The 16993-nt window shown below is 33.1% G+C and overlaps 1 protein-coding gene across 1 annotated transcript; it reads left to right on the forward strand.

Moving 5' to 3' along the window:
• The first annotated feature begins 9702 nt into the window (after positions 1 to 9702).
• Positions 9703 to 11561, forward strand: LOC11439056 (mitotic spindle checkpoint protein MAD2). Its single transcript, XM_003601784.4, has 6 exons — positions 9703 to 9921; positions 10005 to 10020; positions 10109 to 10239; positions 10719 to 10943; positions 11042 to 11163; positions 11252 to 11561. Exons 1-6 carry the CDS (start codon positions 9849 to 9851, stop codon positions 11306 to 11308), a joined length of 624 nt encoding a protein of 207 aa, XP_003601832.1. The 5' UTR covers positions 9703 to 9848; the 3' UTR covers positions 11309 to 11561.
• The last annotated feature ends 5432 nt before the right edge of the window (positions 11562 to 16993 follow it).

Here is a 16993-nt window from a genome sequence, read left to right on the forward strand (position 1 = left end):
TTTGCTGGTGTTCTTAAGTTTTATTCGATTTAGTTGGTAGAATTTTCTTGCATTGCGGACAAAATAATACTTCATCAAAGGAATTTGCATATTGTTTAATCAATCGAAGTTTTCATCTACACTGTTTTACATATAATATAGAATTTCATGTACATACCTTAAGCCGATATTTGGTTCCTCTGTGATAAATTGATTTTGGCTCATTCTAGAATTAAGTTTTACATTCAAATTATTTAGTGTTTGAATATATTTAAACAAAAATCATTTTATGTTCAATTTTAGTTAGAATCTTTTAATTCAAAATCGTTTTTCTCACTGCACAACCAAACAATTTTTCTCACCACAAAATCAAACATACAATTCTTTTGTTGAAAACGCGAAATCTGATCAAAAAGATCAATAAATTCAAAAGACCAAACATACAATTAAATATGGTTGCGTTGAATCAAAATAAGCACTCTTTAGACTCAAAGGTTCCCTAATACACATTCAGTAATTATGTACCGGACATACATATGGAGATAACTCTCGATGTGTATTTAGGGGCCTTAAAATATTTGACGACATATGGGAAAACTTTCACTAATATGGCTGCCTTGGTGCAATCACGAAGCTCACCACAAAATCCAAAATGATAATAATACTAAAAAAAATGAAAAACAGGGCACCAGTTGCATTTAGAAAGTTTATATAAACTTTTTTTGTAGGGAAAAATAAACTTAAATTTTGCTTTGAAATGAATTCACATGTACTTGGCATCAATCAAAGATGAAAAATTATTTTATAGTAAATTTTTTTTTTTTAATTTGTCGACATAATTTAAATCCATTTTATTGTGTTTTTTAATTCCTTCAATTGGTATCATATCTCGGTCTCTTGATTGAGCACTTTACCATTTGAATTTTGAGAGTATGGACGTATCCTGTATCCAGAAGACATTTTATTTTTGGTTTGACTTTGTTGTGCATCACAGTAATCCTTTCTATTTCAAAAAGTTTTTTAAAACTTTGAAGGAAAATACTATATTATAAAAAGATATTGAATTTGTCAAAAGGAATGCAAAGTTGTTTGGGCAATATTCTAATTTCTAATTGATCAAATTCACAGTTTTCTTTAACAAGAAATACTTGATTTTATGACGATTATTTTTCTTTCAAACTCATGTTTATTTGAATTGCATTCATTGCAAAACAAATAAGCACATTCATTCTATAATCCTAGCGGACAATGAACATGAAATTCTCTTCTCTTGCAAATAATTTTTTCTTTTCAATAAACTTTTGAGCAGATCTTCATTTCTTCAATGAAAACTTATCCAAGCGTCCCTAGTTAGAACTGAATTATTCAAAAGATAAGAGGTAGAACAGATCATAATAGGAGGATAGGAAGTTCTAAATTTCATCAGAAAGATTATGTGTAACTCGGGCGTATATGTGGAACATGTGGAAGTGGAAACATACCAACTAATGTAGAGCTGGACAAATAACTCCATCATCATGACACTTTCCCATGTCAATGCATGACTTACTTTTTGGGAGATTTGGCGAGCTCGGAATAATCGGATTTTTTTTTTAGCGAATGCCGTAGAAATTGTGGAGGAAATCAAGGTTTTATCGTGGCGGTGGACATTTGATAGGATTAAGATGTCAGTGTGTATCTATTACGAATGGTGTTGGAATCCTAAAGAATGTCTTATGAGATAACTTTTGGGTTGATTCTCCTCTACGATCTCTGGTTGTTACTGTTGTGCCTTTCTGGTGTGTGCAGACACGTTTTTGGTTTTTGGTTTATATGTGCCCTGCTGTTTTTTTTTCTTTTTTTTTTTTTCTGGTTTTGCTGGTAGGCGTGTTTGCTTACCCTTCCTGCTGTTCTGTTTTCGGGTTCAGGTTGTAAGTAAGGGTGGGGTTTTTAGGTGCTTTGCTTATTTCTTTGGGCTTAGGTTCCTCGTATATACGGGACGTGCTTTTGGGTTGGTGTTTTGCATATATTCGGCACCTTGTATTGGTTCCCTTTGTTCTTGCTCGGTGTGTCTTATGCCGGCTTGATTTAATAATTTGGCTGTTTCAAAAAAAAAAAAAAAGTTACAAAGTAGGATAAATTACATCAGGGGTCTTTTAAGTTTGAGTGTTGTAACAAATTGATCGTTTTAAGTTATTGTATGAGTGTTTTCCTTCTTCCCACTACCATTCGAGAGGAAATTGAGCACGTGATGAAATCTTTTTATTGGGGTTTAAAGAAAAATGGTGGTCGTAGCATTAACCGATTAAAATGGGATAATATGACACCTTGTAAGGATCATGGAGGTCTTAAGTTCCGTGATCTTGAAGGTTATAATCTTGCTATGTTGGTTAAGCAAAAATTGAAGCTCCTCACAAAATTTCCCTCTCTTCTCACTAAAGCTCCCAATGCTAAATATATCTTTAAAAACAGGTTTTTAGATGCTAATATTGGTCATAGTCTAAATTTCACTTGAAGTACCTGTTTGGTTTGGCGGTGGGGCAGCCAAAGCACGCCCACCATGGAAATGAAGAAGCTAGAAAACTAAGCTTCTAGCTCAACGTGATTTCTGGACGCTAATTTGAAAAAGTAAACGCCATTCCAAACATAGGCGAAGTAGAATTTGGAGCAATATTATCTCTCTGTCTTGGCTATAGGTGGAGAATTGGTGACGGTAACAATATCAATGTTTGGACATATCCATGGATCCGTACTTGGCAGAATATGCGTCCATATTCACCTCCTCAAAGTAGCCTTCTAAACATAATTGTTACTCGACTTTTCAATCCAATTATCAACATTTGGAAGGCAGAATATGCGTCCATATTCTCCCCAGTTATTTTAAACATCCTTGCACGTCTTATTAAAGATGACCAAGCTCGCTTTGCATTTATCTTATGAAGTATCTGGTGCTCACGTAACGTGAACAAAAGTCTGTTAATGTAACCACACAACTACTTGTAGCTTTGCATTTATTGATTAATTCCTTTTTTTAAGTATTTAGGATGACCTTATTTTTTTTAAGGAGGTCTGAATGTAGTTAAGATTAAGTTATTAAAACTTATGTTAAACACTTTTATACCTTGAAATTGTGTTTAAATACTTGATTTCTAAAAATTGAATAAACTCTTAACAATAATTTGATGTGATTATTTTTCTCATTTTTCAAAGGGTTTTCATCTTTTTTATATTTAAGAAGTTAAAAAAGAATATTCCTTTTCCTCAAAAATAAAAAAGAATATTCCTTAGAGCCAAAATAATGCTATAAAATTCTTCATTTGAGAGCAACCCATAGCACAAGAGTCGACCCATGCCCAAAATGCTTGGTAAGGGGGGAAATGAATTGTTAATAATTTTTTTAGGAAAATATAAAATCCGGAAAGAAAAAATACGCTCTATCACCAAAAAAACATCTTCAAAACTTTTATGGTGCGTGATATGCTTCTCCCCAATGTACTATCACTATCCACAAACAAGCAAGGCTACGACCACATGTAAGAAAAAAGGTATATAGAATTCTCTATACTATCTCAAAACTTGTCCAATATTAAAACTACAAACCATGACAAGATTTTTCAATCTTCAATCTTGTCAGTTTATTCGCAAACAAAAGGAAAGACACAAAGAACAAGGTCCAAACACAGTGGTAGAATAATAAGCATGCTACTCAACAAGACAATGATCTACATAGTTTAGATGTCTAAAACACCAGCCCAAGTACAAGTACGGTTGTTCCGAGTCGGATGTTGGTTCGATAAGTACAAAAGGTGGAATTAATTATGGCATTTTATTGTCATCCCCTTTATACACTCTGAGTTTGTGAATTACATTATCGGTGACATACATAGAATTGTTTTCATAACCCCACATGCTTGGGTTGTTCAATGCATAGTACTTTTTCTTTGGAGCATGAAATAATGCAATGTCACCCAAAGATTCCAACTTGACATAAGTCATGGTTGAGAAGTCTATCTTGTACAGATTAAACATTATGTTGGACGTAAAATTTAGCACTAAAAGATGTTCATCACAATTAAGCAACCTTACATATGCATAATCAGCATAAGTTACATATGCATAATCAGCATAAGTTACACTAGGAGTACTCTTCAGATCTAAAAAGTTTATATTTGCAGAATTCAAACTGAGTATCCCAATGTTGGCCTTGTCAGTGATAACATATATGGTATTGTGCAAAACAACAAAATCAACAACCCTATGTGGTGTTGAATAAGTAACCCAACCAAGATTTCGAGATTGATAGACATGCAAATATTGTTAGAACTTCTACATAAAACCACCAAGACAAATTCCTCTGAGCCTCTGTAAAAAGCAAGTAAGGCATGGCAAGAACCACAGGAGTAATCGACTTTAAAGACTGAATTATTAATTACCATCTTTCTTCTGGTAAATGGATTAATTAGTATAAATGAATCATTTTTCCCTGTCATGATCAAATATCCGCTAGAAGACCCATGATAGGCAAAAATGACGAAGTTATTGGCCATCTTTAAGTGATAAACTTTTTGGTGAGATAAGCTGATAAAGGAAAAAACATTCTTAACACGGGACCTTTGGACAAGTAATGGTTCTTGGAATGCCATGAAATTCCTCCAATAAATTTTATGAAATGCCCGCCAATTCTTGCACACACTACCAAATTGGAAGAGATCGTCAAAATCTATCATTCTGGAAATATCTAACAAATCCCAAGGAAGCTGACAATTCTCTGCTGCCTTCATTTTTTTCCCTTTGTATCACACAACAAATGACAGTGTTCGGTGATTTACAAACACATGCTTTCTTGTTTCTATATTTCTGAAACATATGATTTTTTTTCATCGCATAATATCATAGAAAATCCTATACCAAAATGGAAAAATCCAAATTGCCTTATAGTCAAAAAATTACACCTAATCAAAATCATAGTTAAATGGTCATTGCACATTTCTAACAAAATAATATTAAAATAATCAATCACTTTTCACTTTTCTTATTAAAATGTTAATTTATTTCTTTCATTCCTTTCTCTGTCTCTATCCTACTTTTTCTCCATATTTTATCCGTGCATATCCTGCTAGTGAGGAGATAAAGAAAGATTTATTTCCCCATTTTTTTTCCAAACAAAAGTTTAGACCAACATATAAGTGCTACACAATACAATTAGGTAGTATCCCTTTTTTTTTTTTAATGTGGGTGGTTTACTTTCTCATTTCTATGATCATACCACTGTATAACCTCTATGACACCATACACCATACAACTTCTAAAACCATTTAAAAAAAAAACAGGGGTAAATAAAAGTAGACCAAAAACTCCATACTCCATCACAGCCAGAACCAAGCCCCTTCCACCTCAAAATCACAGCAAACACCTTTTACAGCAACATAACTATGCCAAACAATAGATATCCATTTTCATACTCAAATGGAAATTAACAATGTAGCATCTGATGCAATTCTGGTTTAGGCAGCTATTAGCAACTTTTATAGTTTCTAGAGGGATGAATTTTGGTGCGTTTTTGTGTTACTTTGGTGGCCTCTCTGTTGTGTGGCTGAGGGCTAGTTTTTCTGCAGGATTTGTGCTGATTTTCTGTTCAGTGGTAGCAATTTTGGTCGACAGTTTTCGTGTTTTGTTTCTGGTGTGTTTTGGCTGGTGCCTCGGTTCATCTTAGCACTTCTGAAACAAGGATTATAAGAGGGAAGGATTCCTTGTTTTAGCAGCCAATCATCAGTTTGTTGCACAAATATGAAATATTTATACAAAGGAGTTTGCTAATTAGACCAATCTAAAAACATGAAGTCTAAGTAGGCAAGTGTGTACCTTTTTATTTGTTATGAATGTCTCAAATACTTTAACTCACTTTTGTTATAAACACATTTATGTCTCAAATAGACAATTACAAACATTAAACAATAGTTTTTTGTCTAAGTTACCAAACCCCTTTAAAAAATACAAAGTAAAATTATCAACAAATGTGAGGTACAATAATCATAAAAAACTACTAACCAGAACCAGTCTTATGACCTAGTTGTTCATCATGATGGATTGGAATTGGAAGTCTGATTCGATAATGCCTCATGTAGTAGTTGAATCCCAAAATTAAATACATATGCCCTTTAAGGACCTCATTCACCATTTGTTTGAATTCTTGAACTGGAAGTCTGACTCGATGATGATCATTCATGCATCTCTTGAAATCATCTATGTCTTTTACAAACTTATCATATTCTTCCCTTTTGCGCCGTGAAACACGCCTTTTACTTCATGGAGAAACCCAATTCCAGATTTTAGAACTGGAAGTGCGATTCCATGTTCGTTTGCCATGGAAACTGCTTAGTAAACAACGATAAGAAACCGATCCTAAATTCAGATCGGAAGCTTTTGTGTGATGTTGTTCTACTTGCTAATTAACTTTTTTTTGTCGGGTAGCCTATCGAGCGCGGAGAAATTCAACTTAAACTTAAAGTGGATAAGTGGCGTGTTCGGGGTTCGAACCCCGACCCCTGCATGTATTATGCATTATCCCTTACCAAGTGAGTTAAGTTCACAGGGACATTTGCTAATTATCTTTTTAATTTCGTGAAATATTTGAATTAGTTTTTAAGTTTAAAATAAGTTTTTCCATTGAAAAAAATATATTTTTTAAGTTTTAAATAGATTCTTTAAATTGTTAATTTAATAGGTTTAAGGGTTTAATTGAAATTATAAAAAATTCAGCCTAAAATCTCTATCATCTTCATATATATTAATGATAATATTGTTTTTTTTGTGGTGTTCGAGTTTCGAACCTCGGATCTTGTATATATTATGCATTGTTCTTACCAACTGAGCTAAGTTCATGTGACTCATAATATTGTTTCTATTACAGTGAGATGATTCCTTAGTTTAATGTGCTTTAATTTTTTTAATTAAAATTTAAAATAATATTATTAAATGATAAAATAGTTTAAATGAAAGGTAAGATAAATAATGAAAAAAGTCAGCTCAAACTCGTGTATTTGTTTTTGAAGGATCAAACTCGTGTATTTAAAAGGTCTTTTCTTTATTTTTATTTTTTTGAAGGAAAAAAGTCTTTTCTTTATATATAGTATAAATATATAAAGTGAATAGTGAATTTTGGGTTGCGTTTTTTTATTTCAATCATACCCTTAAATAATTTTTCCTATAATAATGTTATATTGTTGGCGTTATTATAAATGATAAGAATTTTTAATATATGTTATATTATTTTTGTTATTGAAAAAGATAAATATGATTTATTGAGTTTGTTACATATTGTTGATAATCTACATGTGTTAGTGCATTCAAAAAAGCGAAAAAACAGATGCATAAGTGTTGTCTTTTCGCTAATATAGTACAGATAAAGTATGGTTGTTCTTATTATAACAACTAACACGTGTCCGTCTTTTCGCACTTTTTATCGCGGTAATGCGTGTAAACTATTAACAATATTTTATATGAAATTTTAATTTTGTTTAAAGTTATAAGTACAAATTGTAACAAACCCAGCAAATCATGTTTATCTTTTACAGTGACAATAATAATTTAACAAATATTATACATATTTTTAATAACACTGACAATATAACATTTATTAAAACAAACAATATAACTTTTAATACAAGAAAATTTATTTAAGGGTACAGTTGAAATAATAAAATAGTTAGACTAAAATCCATATCCCCTTTATATATAATATAGATATTGTTCATATTGTGATGTAATATTCCTATTTCGATGGAATCTAATTTTTTAAATTAAATTTTTAATAATATTATTAAAGAATAAAATAGTAAATAAAATAGTATAAATGAAGGGTAAAATAGGTAAGAAAAAAACATCTTGGATCCATGTTCGTACCTGATCAGAAGGTGACTACCGACGCGGCGTTTTTCGGTGGTTAATGGCAACCGTTGCAACTAGAACGGCTAGGGGTGTATACTTGCGGACACTCCGACATTCATGTCATAATTAAACGAGAATGGGGGCTAAGAGCCTAAAAAGAATCTAACATTTGAGACTGCTAGGAGTCCCCTTTATATATCATGGAGGTGCAAGTCCCGTAAGTAGGACACACGTGGGGTTTGACAGTTACAGGTTCGTGGGAATCGTAACCGTAAGAGATAGATTTACAGCCACGTTTAAGAGATGTTGCCAGTCGTTTGAACTAGTCTCTTGTGTGCTACGAGCACCTCCCTCGTTAAGAGGGGTGTGTTTCGAGTAAGTAGCCCAAACGCTGGATTTGGGTATGTTGATATTGGGTCTAAGTAAATAGGTCTTTTAGAGCATTTGTTTGGTCAACAGTATAGAAGATATACACGATATTGTTTTTTTTAAGAAGCTAACTAATATACACGATATTGTTTGTTACACTTTTTAAGAGTTTTTCTAGTTGCACCCTAGTTAATCATGGTTGCACCCCAAAATGACAAGATTACCCTTTCATAAAATTTGATTTTCAAAAAGCCTATTCCTTCTTTTTTGGTTACACCCCAAAACCATTCTTCCAAAACCATAATTCTCCAATCGATCGATTGTGTTCTGCGAAGATTTTCAAAACCATACTTTCTCACGTCCATTCATGATTTCAAAGAAAATTCGAAGCAAATCAGGTTAGCAAGTGTTGTTCTTCAATCGATTGTGTTTTTCTTTTTATGGGTTCTCAGTTCTGATTTTGTGTTTTCCTTGTTCTGCGATTCGCTTCGCAGTTCTGCGATTTTGTAAACTCAGTTTAAGTAGGTTCATGTAAACTCAGTTTAAGTAGGTTCATGTTAACTCAATCTAAGTAGGTTCATGTAAACTCAGTTTAAGTAGGTTCATGTAAACTAAGTTTACATGAACCTACTTAAACTGAATTTAAGTTAACCTTGCCAATGTAAATTAAAACCGTAATCGTACAGTGCATCATTGCAGTTGAAGGAAAAAAATTGAAACTAGCAAATAGAAGAAGAAATTCACTTACTTATATCCAATTGAGTATGGATGAAAAATATTTTGATTCACTCTTTAATTTTCATGGAGATTGATATTGAACATCAAATTGTTTGATCGATCGCTTTGTGGGGTGAAAGAGGGTGAAACTCACTGACAATGAATAAAATTAGGGTTTTAAGAAAATTTATATAAAAGGGCAATTTTGATATTATAAAAATTTTTTAAGAAAATTTGGATGTAACCAAAAAAATATGGGGTGTAAATAGAAAAACTCCTTTTTAAAGGATAAAAGAAATAAAATATAAAATATGGACATATACTTCTATCGGATTTGTTACACTTTTTAAAATTTTAAATTCACTTTCACCCATTTACATATAAAATAAATAAAAGTTATTTTAATAGAAAGTCTACATTAATGTTTATATTTTAAAAATATTTGTGAATTTCCAATATTTTATCACATCGAATTTCTCATATATGTGCATAAAAAATTGTTTTCGCACATATAAATAAATAAAATCTACAATTGATGTGATTTAACTATTTAACAAGATTTTTGATATATAAGATAAAAATATTTAATAAAAATATTCTTTACGTGTAAACAACGACAATATTAATAATCAAAATATTTTTTTATAAGGGAATCACAAAAGGCGATTCTGAATCTTGACCGTTAAATAACCAAATTCAAAATAATCTTATGGATAAAAAATAAAATAAAATAAAAAACAAGAAAAAGCGCAATGAAAACAAAAAAGCAGAACTAGCCGTTAAGGCGCTTCCCCTACAAGTTTCTTTCCAACTCAAATCCCTATTTTATTATCCTCTTTTCTCTCATTTTTGATTCAGTTCATTCTTCTACTCTTCCAATTCCAACTACCAAAATTTCGCTCTCATTTCACTTGATCATGGCATCAAAAACAGTTACCAAAGACATAATCACTCTTCGTGGTTCTGCAGCAATCGTTAGCGAGTTCTTCGGTAATATTATTATTATTCACATTTTTTTCATTTTTTCTACATTTTCGTATTTTCCACTGATTATTTTTATTTTCATTCATCAGGATATGCTGCTAACAGGTTTGATTCAGCATTTTGTTTAGCGTATATTCTAGTTATGTTATTTGAAATTTCGTGATATTATTGATTAACATGTGAACTTGTTCAGCATCCTTTACAATCGCGGTGTTTATCCAGAAGAAAGCTTTGTGAAGGTGAAGAAATATGGCCTTCCGATGTTGCTTACTGAAGATGAGGGTGTTAAGTCCTTTATAACCAATTTAACTGCTCAGCTTTCTGGTAACTAACAACCCTAACCCTACTTTGTTTCTTTCTATTATTATTGTTGTTGTTGTTGTTACTGTTGTTGTTGTTGTTCTATGGTTCTCTATTTAGTCATGTGCAGAGATTGAAACAGATTTATTGTTGTGACAAATGACCTTTGTAGCACCTCTGTAGCACCGACACTTCTGATCGAAGACGAGTTTCCACGTTAACACGACGCCGACACATGCGATACATAAAATTAATTCTTTTTTTTAAATTACTTTTGATGTTGACATGTTAGTGTTGTGTATGGTGTGTCCGTGCTTCATTACTTATGATTTATGAAAAATTGGGAATCTTAAATATGAATAGATGTTAAGATTACTGTTTACCATTCATTTCCTTATTCTTCTTGGGGATTTCAATACCTATTAAAATTTGAGAATCAGCGGTTGTTTTGTGATTTTATCATGGACCATTGCTGATTATCAAACTGTTTGAATATTGAAAAGAATGGCTTGAAGCTGGCAAGTTACAGAGGATTGTCCTTGTTATAATGAGCAAGTCCACTGGTGAAGTCCTTGAAAGGTGGAATTTCAGCATTGAGACTGATAACGAGGTTGTCGAGAAGGGCGAGTCAAGGGAGAAGAGTGACAAGGAAATCATGAGAGAGATACAGGCAATTATGAGGCAGATAGCTTCAAGTATCACCTATTTGCCATGCTTGGATGAACCTTGTATGCTGCCACTATTTGATTCTTTTTTATGTTTTTTCTTTCTTAATCTTCATTTTATATTGTTTTATCTCCTAGTTGAATTTGGCTATTTGTTTCAGGTGTGTTTGATGTGTTAGCATATACTAACACAGATGTGGAAGTTCCATTCACTTGGACTGAGAGTGATCCAAAGCTGATTGCTAATCCACAAATGGTGAAACTGCATTCCTTTGATACTAAGGTGCAATTTGGACTTAACCAATTTTGTTATTTATCGACAGACATGGTTTATCCTTTGGCTATAAGTAATACTTATTTTGGTTATGCAGATTCACAAGGTTGACACACTTGTATCATACAAGAACGACGAATGGGATGAGCAGTAAAGCTTAGCCGCCCGTGTCCTTTTCTTGTCATGTTGTTCTGTTTCTGTTATTTTTTCCAAATCAAGTGGATTGTGCCAGTTGTGAATTTTCTATTCACATGGTTAGATGTGTACTGATGTGGATGTCAGATGTATTATTCCTCGCTTTTTTATGTTTTCCTTTTGGCAAGGATATCAAAAAACTTCCCTAATCTTTTCAGAATTATGGTTGATTGTACTCAGTTTTATGAAATAGTGAATCATTCCTAGAATCATTCCTAGTATGTTAATTCAAATCTGGCTGTGGAAGCATATCCATGTACTCAGTTTTATGAAATAGTGAATCATTCCGAGTATGATAATTCAAATCTGGCGGTGGAAGCATCCATGATCTCAAGGAATTTCCTAATCCTTTCTTAATCATGGGTATTTGGAACTATCATTCTAGCATTTAAAGGAGATACATAAATTTATGAATAACTCTTGTCAAAAAATAAAATGAAATATTGAATCAAGAGTGAATATTTAATTTGGTCATTAAAATGTTATGAATTAGTGAATCTGTCTGTGTGAAAGTGTTAAAAGGAGATCATACAAAAAGCAAATCCTCCAAGAGCATGGTTTACAATTGAAACAAGAGTAAATGATAAATTTGACCATTAAACTATTACTCTCTCCTCCTATGTTCTTTTAAACAATCAAGTTAATCCCCAAACTATTAGTTTCTCTCCTATTTTGAAGATAACTGGGTGACAGATGAATCGAGAAGATTAAGAACTATCTATCATAAATCTATAATGACCAATGTAGCCATATAGTGATATCAAATTGAAGGTTTACTCTTGAAACATTTACTACGAATTTTGGAAGCTTATTTGAGCTTATAACATGATACTTATAGTTTGCGATTCTGCCAGAGAGTTGTTCCGGCACTCCTTTGTTCATATCTGGTTGTGCATGTAACCATGTAAGGGGGATGATCTCAAGACATTTTTCCTAATCCTTTCAAAGTTCTGGTTTGTTGGATTTATCGTTTTAGTTTAATGAATTAGTGAAGCACTCTGAGTTATTAATTCAATTCTGATTACGAAAGCATCAAAGGAGACCATAGAAAGCAAATCTAAGAGATGTCAGATGTATCATTTGGAGTTGAAGCAATTGCTAGAAAGCTGTAAGAGCTTATTTGAACATTTTTAACCACTTTATAATAATAACTTATGTCACTAAATATAATAATAACCTGTGACGCTTATAGTCATAGACTTGTAATCTTGTGCAGCCACTAAAGTCTTCTTGACAGTGCCTCGTTCTCATGATATCTCACTCTACTCCTCTACTGCTTTGTGCCCCAACCATCATCACCACTCTGCAGCATCTATCTCTTATTTTTAGAAAATTTTAGGTGCAACATCTATCACACCTGAAGACCAATTGAATAAACATCTTTTCAATCTAGCCCAACAGAACCATGAGCCTCTGCGGCAAGTACTTCTGCAATCTCTTGATTTCTCTCTCTCACATGCACATCATTATCTCTTTTTTTCCTCAATATTCTCTTATTCATATGACTTCTGCCGCAAATGCAGCACGGCAACACGTGCTCTCCACAGTCTGCTTGTATCACATTAAATTTGCACAAGTTAGCTAAAAGAATAAACTGAGCCTAACCTTCATCAAGGTGAAGAGTTTAATTTCCTACAGGCTTGTCATGGTCAATACTTCCTAACAGGTTGTGTATGGTAGCGGTTAAATTCCCGATCAATGTCCCACTCTTCTACATGAAAGTTTGATATTTTCAATCAAAGATTCCTTTTCAAGGTTTTAGTCTCCTGAAATAATTTTCTCGGGAATGATACCTGTCCCTAATGAATTATAATCTGAAGGCATACCTTGGGGGATTTATTTTACAACTAAGAAGAGTTGTTGATCGATTAAATTTGGTGTGCTTAGAATTTTGAAAAATCTGTAGTTAAACAACAATTCAACTGTGAAATCATACATTGATAAGGGATGTAACTAAATGTATGCAAATCAATCCAAATGCAGTACAATATGTTTGACATTCTATTACAAGGAAAACATTCAAATTGTGTAAGTACACATATCTAACAATGTAAAAGAAAAAGAAAAGCACATAAACTGAACAGATGACAAGAAATGACCCGCATATGACTACTTCCCCAAGGTTTCCACCGGGATCCCACCATGATCTTCATCTTTCGCAATATCGCCTTCATGACTGGCTTCATCAACAAAAGCCCTCACAACCTCGACCTCATTACTGGCTCCATCATCAGTACCTTGAGCCTTCGCTGTGTCCCTAGTCCCCCCAGCATTCAGACCCTTCTACCCCTTCTCAGCCTTCCGCCCCTTCTCAGCAACAAGTACATCCTTACAGCTCTTGGCACCATAAACCACCAGATCATCGACCTTCTGACCCTCACCCGACCGTCCTCCCTCACTGCCCTCCTCGGCCCCCTTGCACTTCTCGCCCTCCTTTGCCCCCAAGTTACTGTGAGAAAGGCCCTTGGTCTCCTCGGCCCCCTTGCATTTCTAGCCCTCCTTTGCCCCCAAATTGCTGTGAGAAAGGCCCTTGGTCTCCTCGGCCCCCTTGCGTTTCTAGCCCTCCTTTGCCCCCAAATTGCTGTGAGAAAGGCCCTTGGTCTCCTCGGTCCCCTTGCATTTCTAGCCCTCTTCCGCCCCCATGTAGCCAGCATCCTCAACCTGGGGCAAATCCTGAGTGCGAAGCCTGAGGGCCTCCTCCTCACCTCTGGTTGAGCTGGAGCTGGAACTGGAGCTTGAGCTTCAAATTCCTCTTCAAGGCCAAGCACTGGAACTGGAGCTTGAGCTCCAAATTTCTCTTCTAGGTCAAGCATTATTTCAACAACATCCCTCTCATCTTTGTTTAGCTCCTTAGTATCAACCATTTTCTAAGGTTAAGAAAAGAAATAATGTTAAAATCAAGAACTAATCAACATACATCAAGGATGCACCACTATATATACAAGATCAAATATGCACCACTATACAATAGCAAAGATGCACTAACTTATAGACTGAAGAATACTCAAAGATGCACCACTATACAATTTTGAAAACTGATGAAATCAATGTGACTCCTCAAACCAAACTTCAAAAAGCAGAGGTTACATATTCTCAGAACTACTTAAAATAGCAACGTACTGAAATTTAAGATCAAGAACTTAAACTTCAAGATCTTTGATTTTACCGAACATAAACGATGCTTAATTGTGAATTCATGTCAAAGATAGATCAAAACATTTTTAGCAACAAAATCAGTAGAATTTGATCAACAAAGTACATATGACATCTCTATAATTTTTAAACATACATTAACTAAAGAAATCCAAAATCGTATGGTTTGGTGCATGAGATTAAAATATGCAACATATGGAGTGTACATGAAAACTAAATGATAGTTAATCACTAGAAGAAGTCCTGCTGATGATTTCAGCTTCCTTGAGTTTCTGTGTAAGAATGAGACGGAAAGAACCTTGCTCTGTGATTTCAGCTTCCCGTAGAAGGTGCTTCAACCTGGGTTGAGAAGGAAATTGAAAATAAGAAACCAGGAGAGAGAGAGAGAGAGAGAGAGAGAGAGAGAGAGAGAGAGAGAGAGAGAGAGAAACCAGAGTGTAAAATTCAAGGACAAGAAATTCTTGTACTCACTGTGGTAGTTGAAAGCAGAAGCCCAAAACTCAGTGCGCAGAGAAAGAAGAGAATTAAAGTTGTATTCTAGAATGAAAAAAATGATATGGCGGGAGAGAATGTGAAAATGTAAGCTAACAGAAACGGTTATCAGTAAAAGTTTACTCAAGTCTCTAGCATGGTTACTTGTTACACAAGCCAGCTGTATTTTGTACATTAGATTAGACTTAACTGATAAACTAAGTATAGTTAGAGTTAGCTATGATTGGTTAGGGACTTAGGGCAGTTATAGTTAGTAAGGGACTTTTCCTTCACTCACACAGTGTATGCTGGCCCAATAAGAAGTTTTTTAAGAGAGATTGAAAAGTTTCTCTAATGTTGCCACATCATCGTAATGCTTGCATGAGAACCCTAGAGTTGCCACATAGTCAAAATGCAAGGCAAAGAAGAACTCAAGTTCATTTTACATAGATAGAAGATAGATAGATACTTATAATTCTTCTCTGTGTCGTTCAATTCGATACTTATAATGATAGATAGATACTTATAATATTTCTCTCTATACCGTAAAGTTCTCTATATGTTACTTCCTCCGTCCCTTAATAAGTGACCTAGTTGATCCAATTACGTATATCAATGCGTAATTTTGAGTTTAAATATCTTGAATAATATATTGGAAAAAATTATGAAAATTTGATATTTTGAAAATACTCATCGAGACGAATTTAACGATATCTTATATGATATTATTTATCTTTTTATATTAGTAGAAAAATATGGTCAAAATAATTTATGTCAAAATTGCACATTTTCAAACAGGTCATTTATTACGGGACGGAGGTTTAAGCAGTAAGTTACGCAAGCCTTGACAATGATTATTAACCAAAATATAATTGTTAAATAACTTATGCACGTTATTACTTATTTCAATGCATTTTAATGATTATGTCCTTTTCTCTTTGAAAAATTACAACGATTTTATGTTTTATGTATTTTTGAAAGCAACGATTAATGTTTTTTCTTTCAACAATTTATGTTTTATTTTTAACTGAAAGCAGCGATTTTATGTTAAATATTATTTTTCTCAATAATCTTTTTAAATGTGTTTAAAATATTTTAACAAATTATTCAACATTATAACGTAGATAGAATACTCATAATATAAATTATATTCTGGAGGTAATCTATGAAGAAAAAAAACACATTTTAACATAGAAAGAATTCTCGGAATAGAAAAAAAAAAAAAATCGTGGTCGTAATCTTTGAGGGGGAAAAACACATTAGAACGTAGAACAAAAATTTTTTAAATAGAAAAAATGTTTACCAAACAACTTTAACGTTCTTAAAAAAAACATTAACGACTAAAATAAGTTGAGATAAACACTGACTTTCGTATTTGCCTATGTATAAATTATTTTATAATTATATTTTGGCTGAGTTGTGCCTTGAATATATCAAAATGTCTATTATTGTATATTTTAATTAGAGTTATGCTATATTGTACGAAACAATTTGTCGTGCATGCCACACGAATGCACACTTATCTTTACAAACTCTTTGTTTTTGGACTTGTTTTATTATTTTAATATTAATCATAGCAAATAATTCTTATTTCTAGTGCCACCGCCATTGTCATGTTGCATCCCATTGCCATGGCTTATACAAAAATCATGAGAGAGATCAGAGCAATGAAGCACAAAATAGATGAGAGGTAGGTAGTGGTAAGGGAGCAGAGCACTGTAGCTTAAAAAGAAAAGAAGTAGATAGATATCATCACAAAACAATCTAAATATTCATCATTTCACATTAAACCATATTGTTTCAAATGGACGAGGATTGTGCAGTGCATTACGAGCAAAATAAAAATGGAGAAGGGGATATGAAGATGAAAACACAGCATAAAAATGGAGAGAAATATGTTTGATAAGGTCAACTAAGCATAAGAAATAGCATTCGTGTGATTAGCACGAAAAAGTTATCGTGCTATTTAGCATTTTTCTTTTAATTATATTCTAAATTTATAAGTCATTCTCACTTCATT

Source organism: Medicago truncatula, chromosome 3 (assembly GCF_003473485.1).
Source record: "Medicago truncatula cultivar Jemalong A17 chromosome 3, MtrunA17r5.0-ANR, whole genome shotgun sequence".
NCBI lineage: Eukaryota > Viridiplantae > Streptophyta > Magnoliopsida > Fabales > Fabaceae > Medicago > Medicago truncatula.

Excerpts from the sequence above, each read along its gene's own strand:
- LOC11439056 (XM_003601784.4), top strand. The coding sequence starts at position 9,849 with ATGGCATCAAAAACAGTTACCAAAGACATAATCACTCTTCGTGGTTCT. Across the intron at positions 10,944-11,041 it reads GCCATGCTTGGATGAACCTT|GTGTGTTTGATGTGTTAGCA; the intron begins GTATGCTGCCAC and ends TATTTGTTTCAG. Across the intron at positions 11,164-11,251 it reads TGCATTCCTTTGATACTAAG|ATTCACAAGGTTGACACACT; the intron begins GTGCAATTTGGA and ends TTGGTTATGCAG.